The sequence below is a fragment of the Zygosaccharomyces rouxii genome, assembly GCF_000026365.1.
Source record: "Zygosaccharomyces rouxii strain CBS732 chromosome E complete sequence".
NCBI lineage: Eukaryota > Fungi > Ascomycota > Saccharomycetes > Saccharomycetales > Saccharomycetaceae > Zygosaccharomyces > Zygosaccharomyces rouxii.
Window position 1 is genome coordinate 865,336 of NC_012994.1, and position 16,311 is coordinate 881,646.

The 16,311-nt window shown below is 37.6% G+C and overlaps 4 protein-coding genes and 2 non-coding genes across 6 annotated transcripts; 5 read left to right on the top strand and 1 right to left on the bottom strand.

Moving 5' to 3' along the window:
- Window positions 1-2,057: 2,057 nt before the first annotated feature.
- On the top strand, window positions 2,058-3,059 carry ZYRO0E10362g (uncharacterized protein; the record flags this gene model as incomplete). Its single annotated transcript, XM_002499325.1, has 1 exon — window positions 2,058-3,059. One exon carries the CDS (start codon window positions 2,058-2,060, stop codon window positions 3,057-3,059), a length of 1,002 nt encoding a protein of 333 aa, XP_002499370.1.
- A 1,911-nt stretch (window positions 3,060-4,970) lies between these two features.
- On the top strand, window positions 4,971-5,042 carry ZYRO0E10384r. Its single transcript has one exon. It is a non-coding gene; the product is annotated as a tRNA-Gly (tRNA).
- Window positions 5,043-5,901: 859 nt separating this feature from the next.
- Window positions 5,902-6,645, bottom strand: PAD1 (phenylacrylic acid decarboxylase PAD1; the record flags this gene model as incomplete). Its single annotated transcript, XM_002499326.1, has 1 exon — window positions 5,902-6,645. One exon carries the CDS (start codon window positions 6,643-6,645, stop codon window positions 5,902-5,904), a length of 744 nt encoding a protein of 247 aa, XP_002499371.1.
- A 539-nt stretch (window positions 6,646-7,184) lies between these two features.
- On the top strand, window positions 7,185-8,720 carry FDC1 (putative phenylacrylic acid decarboxylase FDC1; the record flags this gene model as incomplete). Its single annotated transcript, XM_002499327.1, has 1 exon — window positions 7,185-8,720. One exon carries the CDS (start codon window positions 7,185-7,187, stop codon window positions 8,718-8,720), a length of 1,536 nt encoding a protein of 511 aa, XP_002499372.1.
- Window positions 8,721-9,348: 628 nt separating this feature from the next.
- On the top strand, window positions 9,349-11,520 carry ZYRO0E10450g (uncharacterized protein; the record flags this gene model as incomplete). The annotated part of the gene is made up of 1 exon (XM_002499328.1): window positions 9,349-11,520. The coding sequence occupies one exon, from the start codon at window positions 9,349-9,351 to the stop codon at window positions 11,518-11,520; it is 2,172 nt and encodes a 723-aa protein (XP_002499373.1).
- A 2,530-nt stretch (window positions 11,521-14,050) lies between these two features.
- Window positions 14,051-14,123, top strand: ZYRO0E10494r. Its single transcript has one exon. It is a non-coding gene; the product is annotated as a tRNA-Lys (tRNA).
- Window positions 14,124-16,311: the final 2,188 nt, after the last annotated feature.

The following is a 16,311-nucleotide window of genomic DNA, read 5'->3' on the forward strand; positions in this document are numbered from 1 at the left end:
AATTCTATGAAAGGGATAATTTGCAATTGTGCGCAAAATGTAACTCCATTGAATAAAGATGAAAACCTTAAAATAGAACTATAAAAATCCGTGGAGAGTCAGCTGTGATACCACATTTTGGAATCACCAAATAGTAAATTATCATTGGGAAGAACAGAAGACTTATCGACTACTGAATAAAAAACCAAGGGCATTTCTTGGTTACTTTACTTGAGGTAGAAATTCTTTACGTTTGATATAGCTAGAAATGAGATCATTTTAGAGGGTAAGAAGAAGCAGTTAGAAAAGATCAAATTGTTCGAAGATCGCCAAGTTTAAATTTGATCGCTTAATGCGGTCTGATTTCTACTCTAAAATAAACTTTCGTCCAAGTCATCATAAAAATATAATATTGCAAATACGAGAACTTCATTTGTTTACTAAAATATGGGATTGAAGGGAATATGAATTGTATTGGAAGAGAGGTCAGTACCAAAGTGAAAGTGAAATGGGCTTTCTAATTCGCCCAAGTGTAAGTCCAAACTTACCAGAATGAGCAAATTGTGTCATTAGTTAGGTCGACTTCTTGTCAACGAAGAGTCCTTTGAATTGCTTCATTGGGGATTACGTAATAGAAAGAAGTAATCGACACAGAAATATCATGTACAAGCGAGTTTCAGACTTAAACATTTTTAACCTCTTTATTACAGTCTTTCTCGAACTCAAAAATGAATTACTACAATTCCTCGGCCTAGCAATGCGCTATTCAACTTAGTTTAACGTTTTGTTCATGAAAATGAATAATGCAGCTCACAATTATAGATAAAACCTGTGGCGTAAGCTATGGAACTCTCCAAATTCTCAAGAGTTACATATCCGAATTGTAGCACATTCTCTGGTATAATATTCTCTGTCAGACATTTACGCATGTTCGCTATTTTCAGTGTTCCCAATGGGTATACCTTATAAGTTACAAAGTCCTAAATTAATATCTTAGGAGCCTTCATCCGTCTATAGCATCTGCCGTTTCGTTCGTTGCAGCTAGAAAACAAGGGACTATGAAAGCAACTTCGAAGATCTACAAAGGTGACAAAAGGTGATTTTGTCAGTGTTGAGGGATCTTTCCAAACTAAAAATGTAATGCTATTGTTAAAGAGAAAAGTACAAACGTTTAAATGTAATTAAGTCAAACAAGGAAAAGTTTGGCACAACATTCCCCAAAGATGATCCCTGGAATGAAAGAACCTCCAGGTAATAAAGTAGTAATCAAGTTGAAGGGCTGAGAGTCGGCTAGAAAGCCTAGAGAGGGTGACATTTGCTAGAATAGAGGTGAAGTGCATTGTTAAACGATTGGTTCATGAGGGAAAAGTGTAGCAGATCCACGGATAATTTCTTCGTCGTCCCCATTTATAGCGAACATATTCCTGTGCATCGTGGGCACTTATCTCAGGGTCTTCTATTTATAAATATTAAACCGCGGGGTTTCTAATGCGAGGCTATAGAAGTACATCTACCCGCGTTTGCCAAGATCAAGAATGACGTACTTCTAGAAAAGTTTTTATAACAAAGGGGCCTCGAGGATGCTCGAATTTTTTGGCGATGACATACGATTTTGATCCTTTATTATTGAAAAGGAACTCATGTGCAGAGGTTCCGGGTTGATGACAGTTATTAATGGCACATTCTTGTTTTTGTTTTGATGATTGACATACATATGCTTCTTTTTTTATGAAGTATGGAGAGAGAGAGCGGCTTTCAAGGCATCACGAAGTGGTGCGGTGTATACGGCAAAGTTCCAACGGAGGATTCTCTTGCAGCTTCCATGCAATTTATTTCTCGCTATGAACGAGGGAGGGACTTCCTTGCACATCGTACTTTTTTCAGCATCGGACTTCGTAAGATGAAGTATGCGGCTTAAAATCTCAAGGAATTATACCAGATATGAAGCGGCTTAGATCCGTTCGCTTAATAATGGCATGCGACAGTACCGGATAAAGGATGGCGTTTAAATGATGAACTGATGAAGAGACGTGAATCCTCGAACCATCATAGCAAATACCACATCGAATACAATTACAATGGCTGTTTTAGTTACAGGTGCTACAGGTTTTATCGCCCAATGGGTCTTGGATTGTTTGTTAAAAGAGAATTACCAGGTTATCGGTACTGTTAGATCTCAGGAGAAGGGAGACAAGTTGCACAAACAGTTTGGAAGTCCTTCGAAATTGAGCTTTGAAATTGTAAAGGATATTTCCGATACAGAAGCCTTTGAACCTCTTTTCAAGAAAAGAGGCAAAGAAATTGACATTGTGTTGCACATGGCATCACCATGTCACTTTAATACTAGCGACTATGAGAAGGACCTATTGATTCCTGCATTGAACGGTACAAAGGGTGTTCTCAATGCCATCAAAAAATATGGTGATGTGAAGAAGGTTGTTGTCACGTCATCTTATGCTGCGATTACAGATATGGTGAACTCAGCTGATGGTAGCCTTGTTTTCACTGAAAAGGATTGGAACCCTGCCACTTGGGAAAGATGTCAAACTGACGCCGTGAATGCCTACTGTGCTTCAAAGAAATTTGCGGAACAGGCAGCTTGGGAATTTTCAAAGGAGACTGGTGTGTCACTGACCACTATCAACCCTGTTTTTGTGTTTGGACCTCAGAAATTTGATGAAGATGTTACATCTCAGTTGAACACTTCGAATGAGATTATTAACGGGTTAATTCACAGCAAGCCAGGTGATAAACTTGAACCAGATTACCATTCTGCTTATGTGGATGTTCGTGATGTTGCAAGGGCTCATTTGGTTGCATTCCAAAAGGATACCACTGGTGAAAGGTTGGGTCTTTCCAACGGAGCATTTAACTGTCAGAGCATCCTTGATATATTGAATGAAAAGTTCCCACAGTTGGACAATACTAAGGGACCCGAACCTGGTATGGGAGATACAAAGCCTGGTGCTGTGTTTGACAACAGACACTCAAAGGAAGTGCTAGCATTTCCATTCATTAGCCTTGAGCAGTGTGTGTACGATACTGTGGCACAGGTTTTGAAAAAAGAGGGACGTTTGTAGAGAGTAAAAAAACTCGAAGCTTTTAATGGAGAGGAATATAAAGCTTCTGAAACTCATACATTTAGGTAAACATTTATATATATATTTAAATTGAAATTTGTTAAGCGCTTATTTAAAAAGTCCTTAGAAAGAAGTGGGGATTTCGTAGGAGATTACGATATGGAAATTTTTAAATGAAAACAGAATGGAATCTCAAGACCATTTTAAAGGTGTTACTCTTTTGTATTAACGGTACGAAAGGTTAAGGATACGTGATAATATATGCCTTCGTTGTCTTAAAAATGCGGGATTGTGCAATTTGAATATTTGGAGCATCGAAGAGCTTTTCTAGATGTCAAAAACCGCGCATAGTCAGTTTCTCGAATTACAGTGCCGTGCAATCATAGGACGTGACGCTGATGCTATGAGTTGATAAACTAGTAGTCACGCAATCGGGAATATAATGTTCGAAAGAAGGGCCTAATATATATGGTATTCGTACGAATTTTAGGTATTATTGAAAATTGTTGAATATAATGAAGGTTTGGCACCATACAAGTTAAGGGTACGAAAAAAAATATAATGAATGATTGAATTAAATAATAGCGCTGCAATAGAATTACCAAGATGTTTTCATGAATCTAAAATCTCCGATGCCCCATATCTACGCTTGTGTTTTTGACAATCATCCAGGGAGAACTAGAACTTATGGTTGTCTAGAGATGCTTAACCCGAAACGTTAGTATTTTGATTTGGTAGACAATATTTGATGATATGATTTGCTGAGTTGCTATAGGTGACGTGATCCAAAATTTCCAATTGTCACCCGAGCGACGAAAAGAGTGTTCTAAAATGCATAAGCACAAGGACTGATTACAGAACGATAGAAGGCTCCCTATATTTAAAGAAATTAATACCACTAATACTACTCACACTATTTATTGGTGAGATAGATGAGAAAAATTCTTCGATGACAATAGGGACGATATCGTCTGATGTGCCTTGACCTTTGTTAGGGTTCTTGGTGGAAATGATGTAACGATTTCCATTTGGGACCGTGCGAAAGCCTTCGCAGTTGTTGTAGTTGAGGTAACCGTCTTTCTAAGAGAATCCAGTGGATACGATAGTTTTATTTCCAATAAAGAGGTAATCCCAGTTTTACTTCGATGTATTTGTTATCTTAAGTGGCCTCTTTCGTCAATAAGTAGTGGAATGCGCTTGAAGTTTTTAAAGCTGTACAATTGTACAGTGCCGTCAAAGATATATGCGAACTCTGAAGGATTACCTTTCCAAATTTTTGGATTACCGGAGATCAATAGTTTGAAGAGTGAACTTTTCGGTGTTGTTGAGGACACCTGATGAAAGAGAATGCATACCAGGAATAAAGGAGAAGTGCATTGTATGTGTAGTGTTCTGGAGAGCACGAACTTCAAGAAATTCAACTTGTACTGTCCAGGGACAGGGCTCTCATATCAAATGGATCAAATATTTTTGATCTAAATGTATTACATCTTTTGAAACTTCTCAAATTTTTGCTGATCTGCATGGATGACGAATAACACCCTTTGTTCTTAGAATTGAAGTGATGTACATGAAAAAGTACGGCAGTTAGAACCCACTTCCGGTGAACTTTGGCAAGTCTTGACAACCAATGGAAACAGGGATATTTGCATACACAGCTTGTAATTTTTTCAAGCTTGGAGGGCACCTTTATTATTTGTGAAAGACTTTTTGAGAGATATTCACAGAAGCATCCTGGAAATATTGAGAAGGTGCTTCGATGAAACCACTTTTCTAAACGCCTTATATTGATTGAAGATTAAGAAAATCGGAGTTTTGGAATGACGGTGACTATACCAAAATTGTTTGTTAAACTAGTTGGCTTAAAATCACATTAAGGGGCTGAGATCCTACACTAGGACTTTACCTAGCGGGCGGTTAGTGTAGTGGTTATCATTCCACCCTTCCAAGGTGGAGACACGGGTTCGATTCTCGTACCGCTCATACTTTTTGTAACCACATTGGAATCGAAAACATCTGTTGAGGGATTCATCTTCTGCTCGGAGATGTGTCTGATAATTCCTTCCAATGTACTGAGCGAGAAATAGAAAATGAATTAAGCTTATGCATATGAAACAGAACCAAGTGGCATTCAAAACTATCTTTCTCCATTTTGAGTATAGCGCTAGTACAATACAGCTTACGTCGATAGCCGAGTTTCCAGGTGTTTTTCAATCTCGAAGTAAAACTCGTTATCAACGAGGATTTACTATTATCTTATCTTATTTTACCTTAGATTTTATGGGGGGTAGTAACATCATGCTTGGAAGTCTTTTGCCAATTGAAGTACTCACAGTGTTATCGAAATAGTTGCCAACTCATGTCCCCACGAAAGATTTTTTGAATTGCTTGAAGACCATGACCAACGTTTCCATAAGAGGTCCAAGCTAAATGGGATCATATTGCTTGATTGATGAATGGATATTTAACTAAAAATTAAAATTGCATGTATTCTGATGAAATTTTTTTGAATGGTAAACATTGCCCGATTTTTTACAAAATGTGCATTGTCCTAGTCTCTTCGGGCAGAGTATATGATTGATTATACCGAGGTAATAGAAACCATTCCAGAAAATTAACTAATCATATGTCTCTTCAACAAAAGACACAGTCAACGAGAGAGGGGGATTGTAAAGATGATTATTAAATCTAGACATCGTTTCCGAAACCAAAAAAAAAAAAAAAAAAAAAAAAAAAAAAAAAAAAAACAAAAAAGAAAACAGACAAACTAAAATATAATCACCGTCTTTAATCTTTTACGCTTTAATGCAAAATGTATAGATGCTTCCTTTAATCTTTCCAGTTAAAATCCATCCCATCGGGAAAAATTATTCGTATGAATTCCAAAGCAGTCCAAAATTCTTCCGCAGGATTGTTCTATAATGTCATCCAGGGAAGTAGGTTTTGTATAAAAAGCAGGAACAGGTGGAAAGATAATAACTCCCATTCTCGCTAGAGAAAGCATATTTTCTAAATGGATTTCAGACAATGGAGTCTCCCTAGGAACAACGAGAAGTTTTCGTTTCTCTTTGAGAGTCACATCCGCTGCCCTTACAATCAAATCTTCCGTATATCCACATCTGATAGCCGCTAAAGTTTTCATCGAGCACGGAACAACTATCATACCATCATGAAGGAATGATCCAGAAGAAACAGCTGCCGCTACATTTTTAGCCGGATAAGTGTGCGTTGCAATGGAACGTAAATCTTCCAAAGTAAAATCAGTTTCATACTTCATCGTTGCCATTCCCCACTTGGAAATGATAAGATGTGTTTCAACATTTAATTCTTTTAATATCTGTAAGATACGCACCCCGAGAGCTATCCCTGTAGCGCCTGTAATAGATACGACAATTCTTTTAGGCTTTGGTGCAACTGTCCCATTACACACTTGTTTTTCTGTCAAACTACTTGAAGAAGAATTTCTCTTTGCCAGGTTTGTGCCAAATGAGCGTAATTTTACCGGACCCCGGACTTGTGAGAAACAAAAAGACCTAACGTGGCCTCCGACACACAATGCTCTGGAGAAGAATTGCATTCCAAGCATGCTCGTTGGAAAAAATACTTATAATCTTATCAGCCTAATATTCAAGTCATAAAGATTTTTTTCCCCTTCAATTGCATTTTTATAGTTGGCCTTGAAATTTCCCAACTCTCGAATATCTTGTCTTTATCATTCGGTCGGTTCTTAATGTTTTGGAACATATTTAGTTTTTAAAATTTTTCAAAATATTCAACGTGCGGATATGGCAACGGACGGAAATCACATCATCTTAAATTCGGATATGAACTTTGGCACATTACTCTAGGTTTAATACCATTGAACACCTTTAGTTTTAATATTCTCAAAATCTTGAGCATGGCTGAGGGATAACATCACATATCATTCGGTTCTTAATAGCCCTAATCATCTTTAGTTCTAAAATTTTCAAAATCTTGGGCATGATTGAGGAGATAGCGTCCTGTAGCACTCGGCTCTTGATATCATTAATTATATTTAAGAGGAATTAATTATGAAAGATAACCTCTTATGCCCTGGAAACCAATCAAGTACAATTCCATTACCAAACATTCAATCAAGAAACAATGGCACCAAAACTAACACCAGTCCTAAAATTCAGAGATTTTTTGGAAGCTTTGAGAAGAGAAGGGGATCTAGTCGAAATTTTCCAGGAAGTTGATCCTCATCTTGAAGTGGGGGCTATTATGAGGAAAGTTTATGAAAACAAACTTCCAGTCCCATTGTTTAAAAATTTGAAGCAACCAAAGGGAAATGTTGATCCTGATAACTTATTCGATATTGCCGGTTGCATTGGTGGCTTAAGAGCATTTGGTAATGATCATGCTAGGATTGCTCACCACCTCGGACTGAGCAGCGACACCGGTATGAAGGAAATTATAGATCATTTGTTAGAAGCAAAGAAAAGAAAGCCTATCCCACCAGTTAAAGTCAATAGAGACTCTGCACCTTGTAAGGAGAATATTTTGAAAGGTGATCAAATCAATTTAGAGCAGTTACCTGCGCCCTACCTACATGATGAGGATGGTGGAAAGTATCTTCAAACATATGGGATGTTTGTATTACAGACTCCCGATAAAAGCTGGACCAACTGGTCTATTGCGAGGGCAATGATCCATGACGAAAAACATTTGACAGGATTAGTTATGAATCCTCAACACATTAGACGTGTAGCTGATCAGTGGAAAACCGTCGGGAAGGAAAACGCTGTGCCATTTGCACTGTGTTTTGGTGTTCCTCCAGCTTCTATCTTGGTCAGTTCAATGCCTATTCCAGAAGGAGTCTCTGAAGCAGATTATATTGGTTCTGTTGTAGGCGAACCCATTCAAGTAGTCCAAGCAGAGACTAATCAACTTGAAGTTCCTGCAGAATCTGAAATAGTGCTAGAGGGGACTTTGAATTTAGATCATATGGTCCCGGAGGGCCCCTTTGGAGAGATGCATGGGTATGTGTTCCCTGGTACAGGCCATCCTTGTCCAACTTATACTGTAGAGACAATTTCATATCGGAATAATGCAATTTTGCCTGTTTCTAATCCAGGGCTCTGTACTGATGAAACTCATACGCTAATTGGGTCTTTAGTTGCAGCAGAAGCTAAGCAAATTTGTCTGAACCATCCTGTCCTTTCAAAAATAGTCATGGATGCATTTATGCCATATGAGTCTCAAGTGCTTTGGTTAGCATTCAAAATCAATGTCAAAGAACTTGTAAAATTGAATACTGACAGCAAGTCCCTAGCTGACTTATTTGCAAAGGAAATATATGGCAACAAAGTCGGAATGACCACTCAAGAGATAATTTTAGTCGGTGATGATATTGACATTTTTAATTTTAAAAAATTAATGTGGGCATATGTGACCAGGCATACTCCTGGAGATGATCAATATTTCTATGACGAATTCGTTGCTTTCCCTCTAGCACCTTTCATCAGTCAGGGCCCTAGAATTAAAACAAAAAGGGGTGGGAATTGTGTTACCGACTGTCTTTTCCCTATTCAGTACAGGGATCCAAATTTCCGATTTGTCACCTGTGACTTTGATTCCTACGATAGTGCCATTCGTGATAAAATCAATCAAAACTGGTCCAATTATGGCTATCAGTAGTCTAGTTCAATAAACTGAAATGGAATATTCTAAATACCTAAGCATAAATAATTGCTAGGTATAGGAAAACATCACGTAGTTTACAACCAGGTATAAAATCCAGGAAAGTTTCAAAAACCTTTGGTATGATCCTTCAAATCTACTTTGTTTCTATTGCGGCTGTGGATATTCCAGAACACTTTGGTTGCTTACGTGCTTTTTTTGGCAGAGGTAATCCAATATAAAGTGAGATTACCCTTAAAGAGCTGAGATACAAACTGCGTAGGCTCTGATTACTTGAAACTTCGATTAGGAACTACAGTTCATAGATGCATTAAATGGTCATGTAATTAGCGATTGAAATGGCTTTTTGAAAGGCAAGTTTCCGGGCCGAGGGGGTTGTTGAGCTGTAATCCATACTAGGCTGGGCATATATTTTCCTATCTATAAGGGTATACTTACTAGTGCTGGTGGTTAGTGGATGGCATAGGTAAATTTAATTGTGTACTAACACAAGCTCAGTTGTTAGCCCCAAACATTTTCTCGGTGATCAGTATCTGCCTTTCTTTATCTCTTGGTATCTTCGGGTAATCGAGATAAAAAATCGATAAAAGACGAGGGGCACTCGAGGATCTTGGAACTTCTTGGCATGCGGTGTAACCAGTGGAAACCGGAGATAAGGATGCATTTTGTCCAAGTACTTTGGGCTCTGTGGGCTCTAGTGACTGCTCAAGAGTCTGTTCCTTGTGTATCGAGATCTCATATAGAGAGACCTCATAAACCCAATGCTTTCAATCGCGGAAATGTCTATACCTTCAGCGACTCCCATACTTTAATGTTTTATTTCGAGCGTAGCTTGCAGATAACATTTGATAGTGGTAGGAATTGGCAAACTGTAGATGTGTTTGGGGAGGATATTTCATGGGTCGATATTGATGAGTTTTATAAAGAGAGAGCGTTCGTAACGACTACGTCTGGTGAGATTCATATGACGGAAGATCAGGGAAGAAGTTGGAAGCAACTTTCTTTACCACAGGAAATCGAAGATGAGAAGGATTGTGTCCTTGACACACATCCTTTCAATACGAATCTTCTATTGCTACATTGCATAATTATACCCGGTAATTTCGAGCTGGAACATAGTCCAGAGACAATCCCAGATTCATCCTCTTTTATGGAAGATATCGCTTACGCTTCTGCTGATGCTGGGAAAAGCTTTAGACGTATTTCGGCGCCATTTGAAGAATATGAAGCTACCCAAGACCTAGAATACCGTGGTACTACCTGCCAATTTGCCACTTTATCAAAAGAGTCTATTTTTGATAAGGATGGAATTTATTGCATGCACCAGTTGGAAAGCAGGACGGAAATTCAGAAACAGTCTTCACATCCATATGGTATGAACATTGGAAAGAAAAGTTTTAGAGAGACACAGCCCTCAGTTCCAAAAACATACACTATGGGTACCCTGTTTTACACAACGGATTTGGGTCAAAGTACAAAACTGTTTGATGAATTGGAAGGCTTCTCGGTTAAAGACGTGTCTATCCTTCCCTTCCATGTTTTGGTAACTACATCAGAGGCCAATGAAGTTGACGGTGCTGCAAACAGACTTTGGGTTTCTACAGGTGGGCCTTTCAAACCTGCATGCCTACCTAAGCGGGTGGCCTATTTACCACAAAGGGTCAGAAAGCCACTGGAGCTTGATCCTGAGAGTATATTATTACGTGCTATTCTGGAAGAAGATGAGGGTCACGGAAAATTCGAGCATTTGCTACTGTCCGATTCTTCCGGTCTCAACTTTTCTCTCATCGATTCCATAGCACAAGAACATGCTCAGCATGTGATGATAAAAAAGCTGGATAACCTCGAGGGAGCAGTATGGGGTGAATTCATTTTTAGAGAGGTTCATAATCGGATCACGGAATTGGACATGGATGAAACAAAACTTGATAAGAAGGTCAATTGGTTTCAAAGAATTATTGAATTTATAAAGAAGCACATCCTCCACAGGGTGCCCTATATGTTTTTTAGGACTAAAGGAAGCTTTGACAATGGGAACATGTATGATATGTTTTCTAAGACTAAAGGAAGCTTTGACAATGGGAAAACATGGACCAATTTGAAGGTTGTGGATCCATCTGGAACACATAAGCACATTTTCCAATGTGATATCGATGATGTAGAGAACTGTTCTTTCCAGGAAGTTTTTTCTCCTTACTTCGATGCACCTATAAATGAACCGACAGCTGGTATACTCATGGAAACCGGTGTTGTTGGAAAACATGCCCTAAGGTTAGGTGAAGAAGATAATATGACTTTTATTTCACGAGATGGTGGTTCTTCTTGGGAGGTGGTTTTTGAATTTCCCGTGTCTGCAGCATTTTTGGATTTTGGGAACATTATCGTCGCTGTACCGGAGTCTTCTTGTCTAAAAGATTCGTCAGTGGAGAAGTTCTTTTACTCCTTGGATCAGGGCAATAATTGGAGAGAATATTACCTCGATGAACTTACACATGCGTCTAATATCGTACTTGATGGCTGGGGTTTAAATGTTGTAATAGGCCTTGGAAATGGAAAGAAGCAGCCAACTGAATATACATTTTACACAGTAGACTTTTCGGAAGTGCTCGGGGGAAGTGCCTGTACTGATAACGATTGGGAAAAATGGTATTTGTCTGATGGCAAGTGTTTTAATGGTGTCAAGTACAGCTTTAACAGAAGGAAAGCGGATGCTCAATGTTTGATGAGGAAAACATTTGAAGAGCTAACACTAAATGAGGAGAGTTGTGAGCCTAGAGACATCAAAAGTAGTATTTAGAGTTTTTCAAGAAATCCCTCTCACTAATGTCTCAATTCATGATGATTCGTTTAACCGCTAACCTGGGTTTTGCAGGAACAAGTACGTCGCTGAGAAGAAGACGACGTGAAAGCAGGCAAAAGGCAAAATTATACAAAATGCTTCTGATTGGAAGATCTGACTGTCAATCATACCTATCCAAGAGATGCGAATAAGTAATTTAAGCCAATAACTAAAAAGTGATGATGATAACCAATGAGTAGGAAATTCTTTTGATAAGGGCTTTGGACAGGACAGGGGATGAGATAGCGGAAACTTTGAACAGTGGTTCAGTCCGTGCTACGTTCAGATTACTGATGGACACAGGAGTACGAAGGGTTGAGTTTAAAAAGTAAAATTTCTCAAGTACAGTGGACACCACTCAGGGGCTTGTCATCGGAGGAGCTCTCTCCAAGTATTCACAGAGGCAAGCTTATACACAAAACTTTTTTAAGCAAACTTGGAACTCTAAAGCTCTTTTTTTTTTTTTTTTTCTTATTCGTGGGCCTTATAGATTATCTTTGGTCAGAAGGACAGCAGTCTTAGTTATGAGAACACCCCTAAAAAAAATTAGTATTTCTAAGGACTAGCAGTTACAGTACTGTGATGCTAGCATATTTTGAAATATTGCGTGTTGCTATTTTCTATCCGAGAATAATAAAAACAAATCCCCAACTAATCGGTCTTTGCCTTTACTCTACATTTGATCGTGTAATATCAACAATTTCTTTCAACTCGCAATATTCCGAAGGACCATTGCCAACAGAATGAGGCTCAAAGCAAGTCTGATAACAGTCTAAACAATGATTACCGTCGAAAAATCTATTCTTTGGAAGATGTTTATATTCCACAGATAAATATTGATTCATAAACCTGGTTATTTGGTCCCGTTTAACCAGGTCTTTTCCAGGGCTAACTTTTGCTATGATCGCCAAAAATTTAATTGCTTGCATTGTACCGATCTCTGGATATACCAAGCGATGGAAGTTCTAGTTGTCTCTTGCGAAAATGCGATCGCCACATATGCTAAAACTCAAAGCCGAAAATGATTTTTAGTAAATCCTATTGCGATCACCAACAAAACAGGAAGTCGACGTTGCAATAATATAATTCCCATGAACAAATATCGCTGGTGAAGCGTAGATTTGCTTCTGTGGATGTCCCTGGGTAGTTCAGAATTTAAAAAGGATTCTGGTAAATCGTCCTTTAATGATAGTTCAAAATTCTCGCTTACTGATTGTAGATAACACCTTGCCGATTGAATCTTGTCGGTTTCGGTGACATAGTCAAATTTTCCTTAAAGATATGATCTTAAAACGTTATCTCTAGAATCAAGTTGAACCTGCTGATAATTAAAAAAGAAGTATAGGGTGTTCCAGATATGTTATTGATAAAGGAAATGATTCAATCTATTTGTAGTTCCATCCCAGTTTTCTATATTCACTCCGGGATTCAATTCCAATACTTGCTGAACCAACAATGTCGTATTGGGATGCGATTTCGAATAGCAGAACCATCCAAAGGGAAATATAAATGCAGATTCAACAACAAATTTACTACTCATAAAAGATACAGGGAAGTTTAGATAAAAAACATTCATTAAAAATGCTACCCATGCGATAACAACGAATGTGCATGAGAACACCAAGGGGAAGCGATGTTTGGACAACTCATAAAAAATCCATGTGACTTTATCTCTGAAGAGGTCCTTGTATTAAGGTGTGTACTTTTTTTGAGTTGCCATAAGAGACAAGATCAGATCTTTATCGTCATCGGAGCAAAATGACGAGAATTACAGAAAAAGGGATTTCTGATAACAATCGAAAACAATGGATGCAAGTCGAAAGAACAGATTTGATGTTATTTATGTTTATATATTTTATGTTTGGTATTGGAGAAGGAAAATTCGATTTTCAAAGACAAAAAATTATTGCGAAACGAAAAAAAACCTAAGGATATACATATATTGCAAGTGGTAAAATGTTTCCTGATTATGCATAGACAAATTAGAGAAAAATTAAGTTTTACTAAAATATGTACTGAGTAAAAAAGAAAACTGGAGGTTTTTAAGATCTGTTGGTGTGCTCCAGGCTCTGGATACGGACGAGAAGCAAATTCCTAAGGTGTATTCGACTTTCACACATTCTATGTTACATAAACTGTTGTAGACAAGTTGCACATTAGGTAGGACTTAGAAAGTTTTCCGTAAGTACCGTAGTAAATTCTTATAAGAAGGGACAAGAAAAAGAAAAAAGTTTACCCTAGTCTATTGAAGCTCCGAAGAATGGCGTTTACAAGACCATAGCTTGTATGTTACCGATGAGAAGAGTTTACAAATATACAGTGATTGAGTGCGAATTCCAGAGTTGGATGAAGATTAGGTCAGATTACCTCGAAATGCTAGGATACATCATATACGTTGGCTTGTATTGGTATAAAAGAAGAGCCATTTTATGATTTCCCCAATAGATGTGGACACTATTATTCTTCGGTCGAAAACAAGAGTTAGTAAGCCTTGCTGGCGCAATCGGTAGCGCGTGTGACTCTTAATCACAAGGTTAGGGGTTCGAGCCCCCTGCAGGGCTTTAAATTTTTTGTATTTAAATCTATGATAAAAAAAAAAAAAGAAGATTGTTTTGAAGAAATAGACTAATATTGTGAGAATTAGAGCATTTCCCAGAGGTTGATTTATGCTCTTCAAAGAAAAATTTTGGGTATATTTTGTACAATGACTGTTACGACATATAACCTTTTACCACCAATTCATTGTATAGCCACTCTCATATCTCGTCAAAGACACTATAGGAGGCATTTTTAATTCTTGTTTTGATGAATAAGACGTTAGGTACCATCCACAACTCCATTCCTACCGACTTTCATAGCTGTAAATCATAAATCATATATAAAAATAGTTTGTATTATCTTAAACGTAGGAATCATGGTTATGTGTAAGATTTTACGGAAGATAATCTATGCCAACTATATGATACTTATGCAACAAAATATTAGAGTAGAATATCCAAGATTTCATGTTATCGATGCGCAGTTGAAACAGTTGATAGATTATATAAAATTATACCAAATAGACATGCCTATTACGTGTTTAATTATAGTGCCATTCAGTTGCTAGGATGAATAGGAAACATTGGTTTGCAAAATATGCTCTTTTGTCGGTAGTACGGTAAGGGCGCGCTCAGTGTTAAACCTTTTTCATGTTTAGTTCGAATCGAAGAACATTGGACAGAGCGAGCGAGAACAAAGGACAAAATAGATAGTGGACAATAGAGTAGGGAGCAAAAATATAGAAGAGACAGAATAAATAGAATATTAAGTGATATGCATTTTAAGTCAAGAACAAAAACACTAAGATTTCAAGATGAGGAAATGAAAAAAAAGATTCAGAAAATGTAAAGCTGAGTAGAATGGGATATAGTAAGAGTGGATTGCAGTCATTTAGCAGCTAACTAGAAGAAGTTGTGAATAGACGCATGTTGAGATTAGGACTAGTTTGAGACTAGCTGATAAATAAGCGAGTTAGAACTAAGAAGAATAATACAGTGACAATAAGATTTACTCAGTAAAGAAAGAGAAAGATGGATTAGACAAATAAGAGCATAGTGGTGGGAAAACGGAGGGGAAAGTTGAATAAACAGATATATATAGGAAAGAGAAGGTACATTAACAAGATGAAATCAAACGTTGTATGATAAATAAAGTGGATGGATAAATGTAGAGAATAACCAAGTAAAACTAAGAACTAATCAGAGATGTATTGATGAGTAGTTTTTGATGGTTAGAAAAGATGCAATAAAAAATAAAATGACACTTATGAATGAAATGGTTTAGCTGGAGAGAAGTGATGGATGAATAAGGTTTTCTAATGGTAGAGAGCGAGACGAGAGGGAGGCCAGATCGGGTAGAGAAAGGAGTGTATGGGTGTGCGAAGTTGGGGTGGTTGTGGATGGGTAGAAAGATGAATGAGATGAAGAGAGATGGGAATATGTGAGGGCAGGTGAGAGGTGAAGTGTAAATGAACGTATTTATGGATGTAAAGAAGAGATAAATAGGCGGAATTGGTGGCTGTTTGAGAATAGGATTCTTAATAGAAAGAATATACAATGGATAGATGATAAGAGTGGTGTTGGTGTTAATGGATATTTGTAAGTGATGTTTAGTAAGATTAATAAAATCAAACCAAAATGTAAAATAATAAATAAAAATTAAAATATATAACGTTTATTCAATAAAGGTTAAGTTAGAGTGTGTTCATAGTAATAGGACAGAATAGGGCAAGATGGGGCTAGGATAGGATAGGATCAAGTTGTCAGTTAGACAAAGCGAGGCGAGATCGGGTAGTGAAGAAAAAATTATTGAAAAAGTAATGTTGTACGAGAGGAGTAGGAAGTGTTAGGTTCACATATATGGTACTCTCAGGCGAGTAGAAAATATTGGACTAAGTCGTAGGAATGTCTCTAAGGAATTCTAATAGCACCTCATACAAGATAGTAGAGCAGTTACAATGGGATAGGATACAGTTGGTAGTAATTTCAAGGTAGTATGGTAAGAGGTACTGAACGTATAAAGTGATAGGAGGTGGGAAAGTAGGAAATGATGAGTGGAAAGTAGCATAGTAGGATGGATGTACGTATAAGATGACTAATGGTAGAAACAGTTAATGCGGTAGATGGTGAGCACAGGCAGAGGTACTGGACGTAGAAAGTGATGGATAATAGGATAAGTACTAGAAAGCATTAAAGGTAGCATAGTAAGACG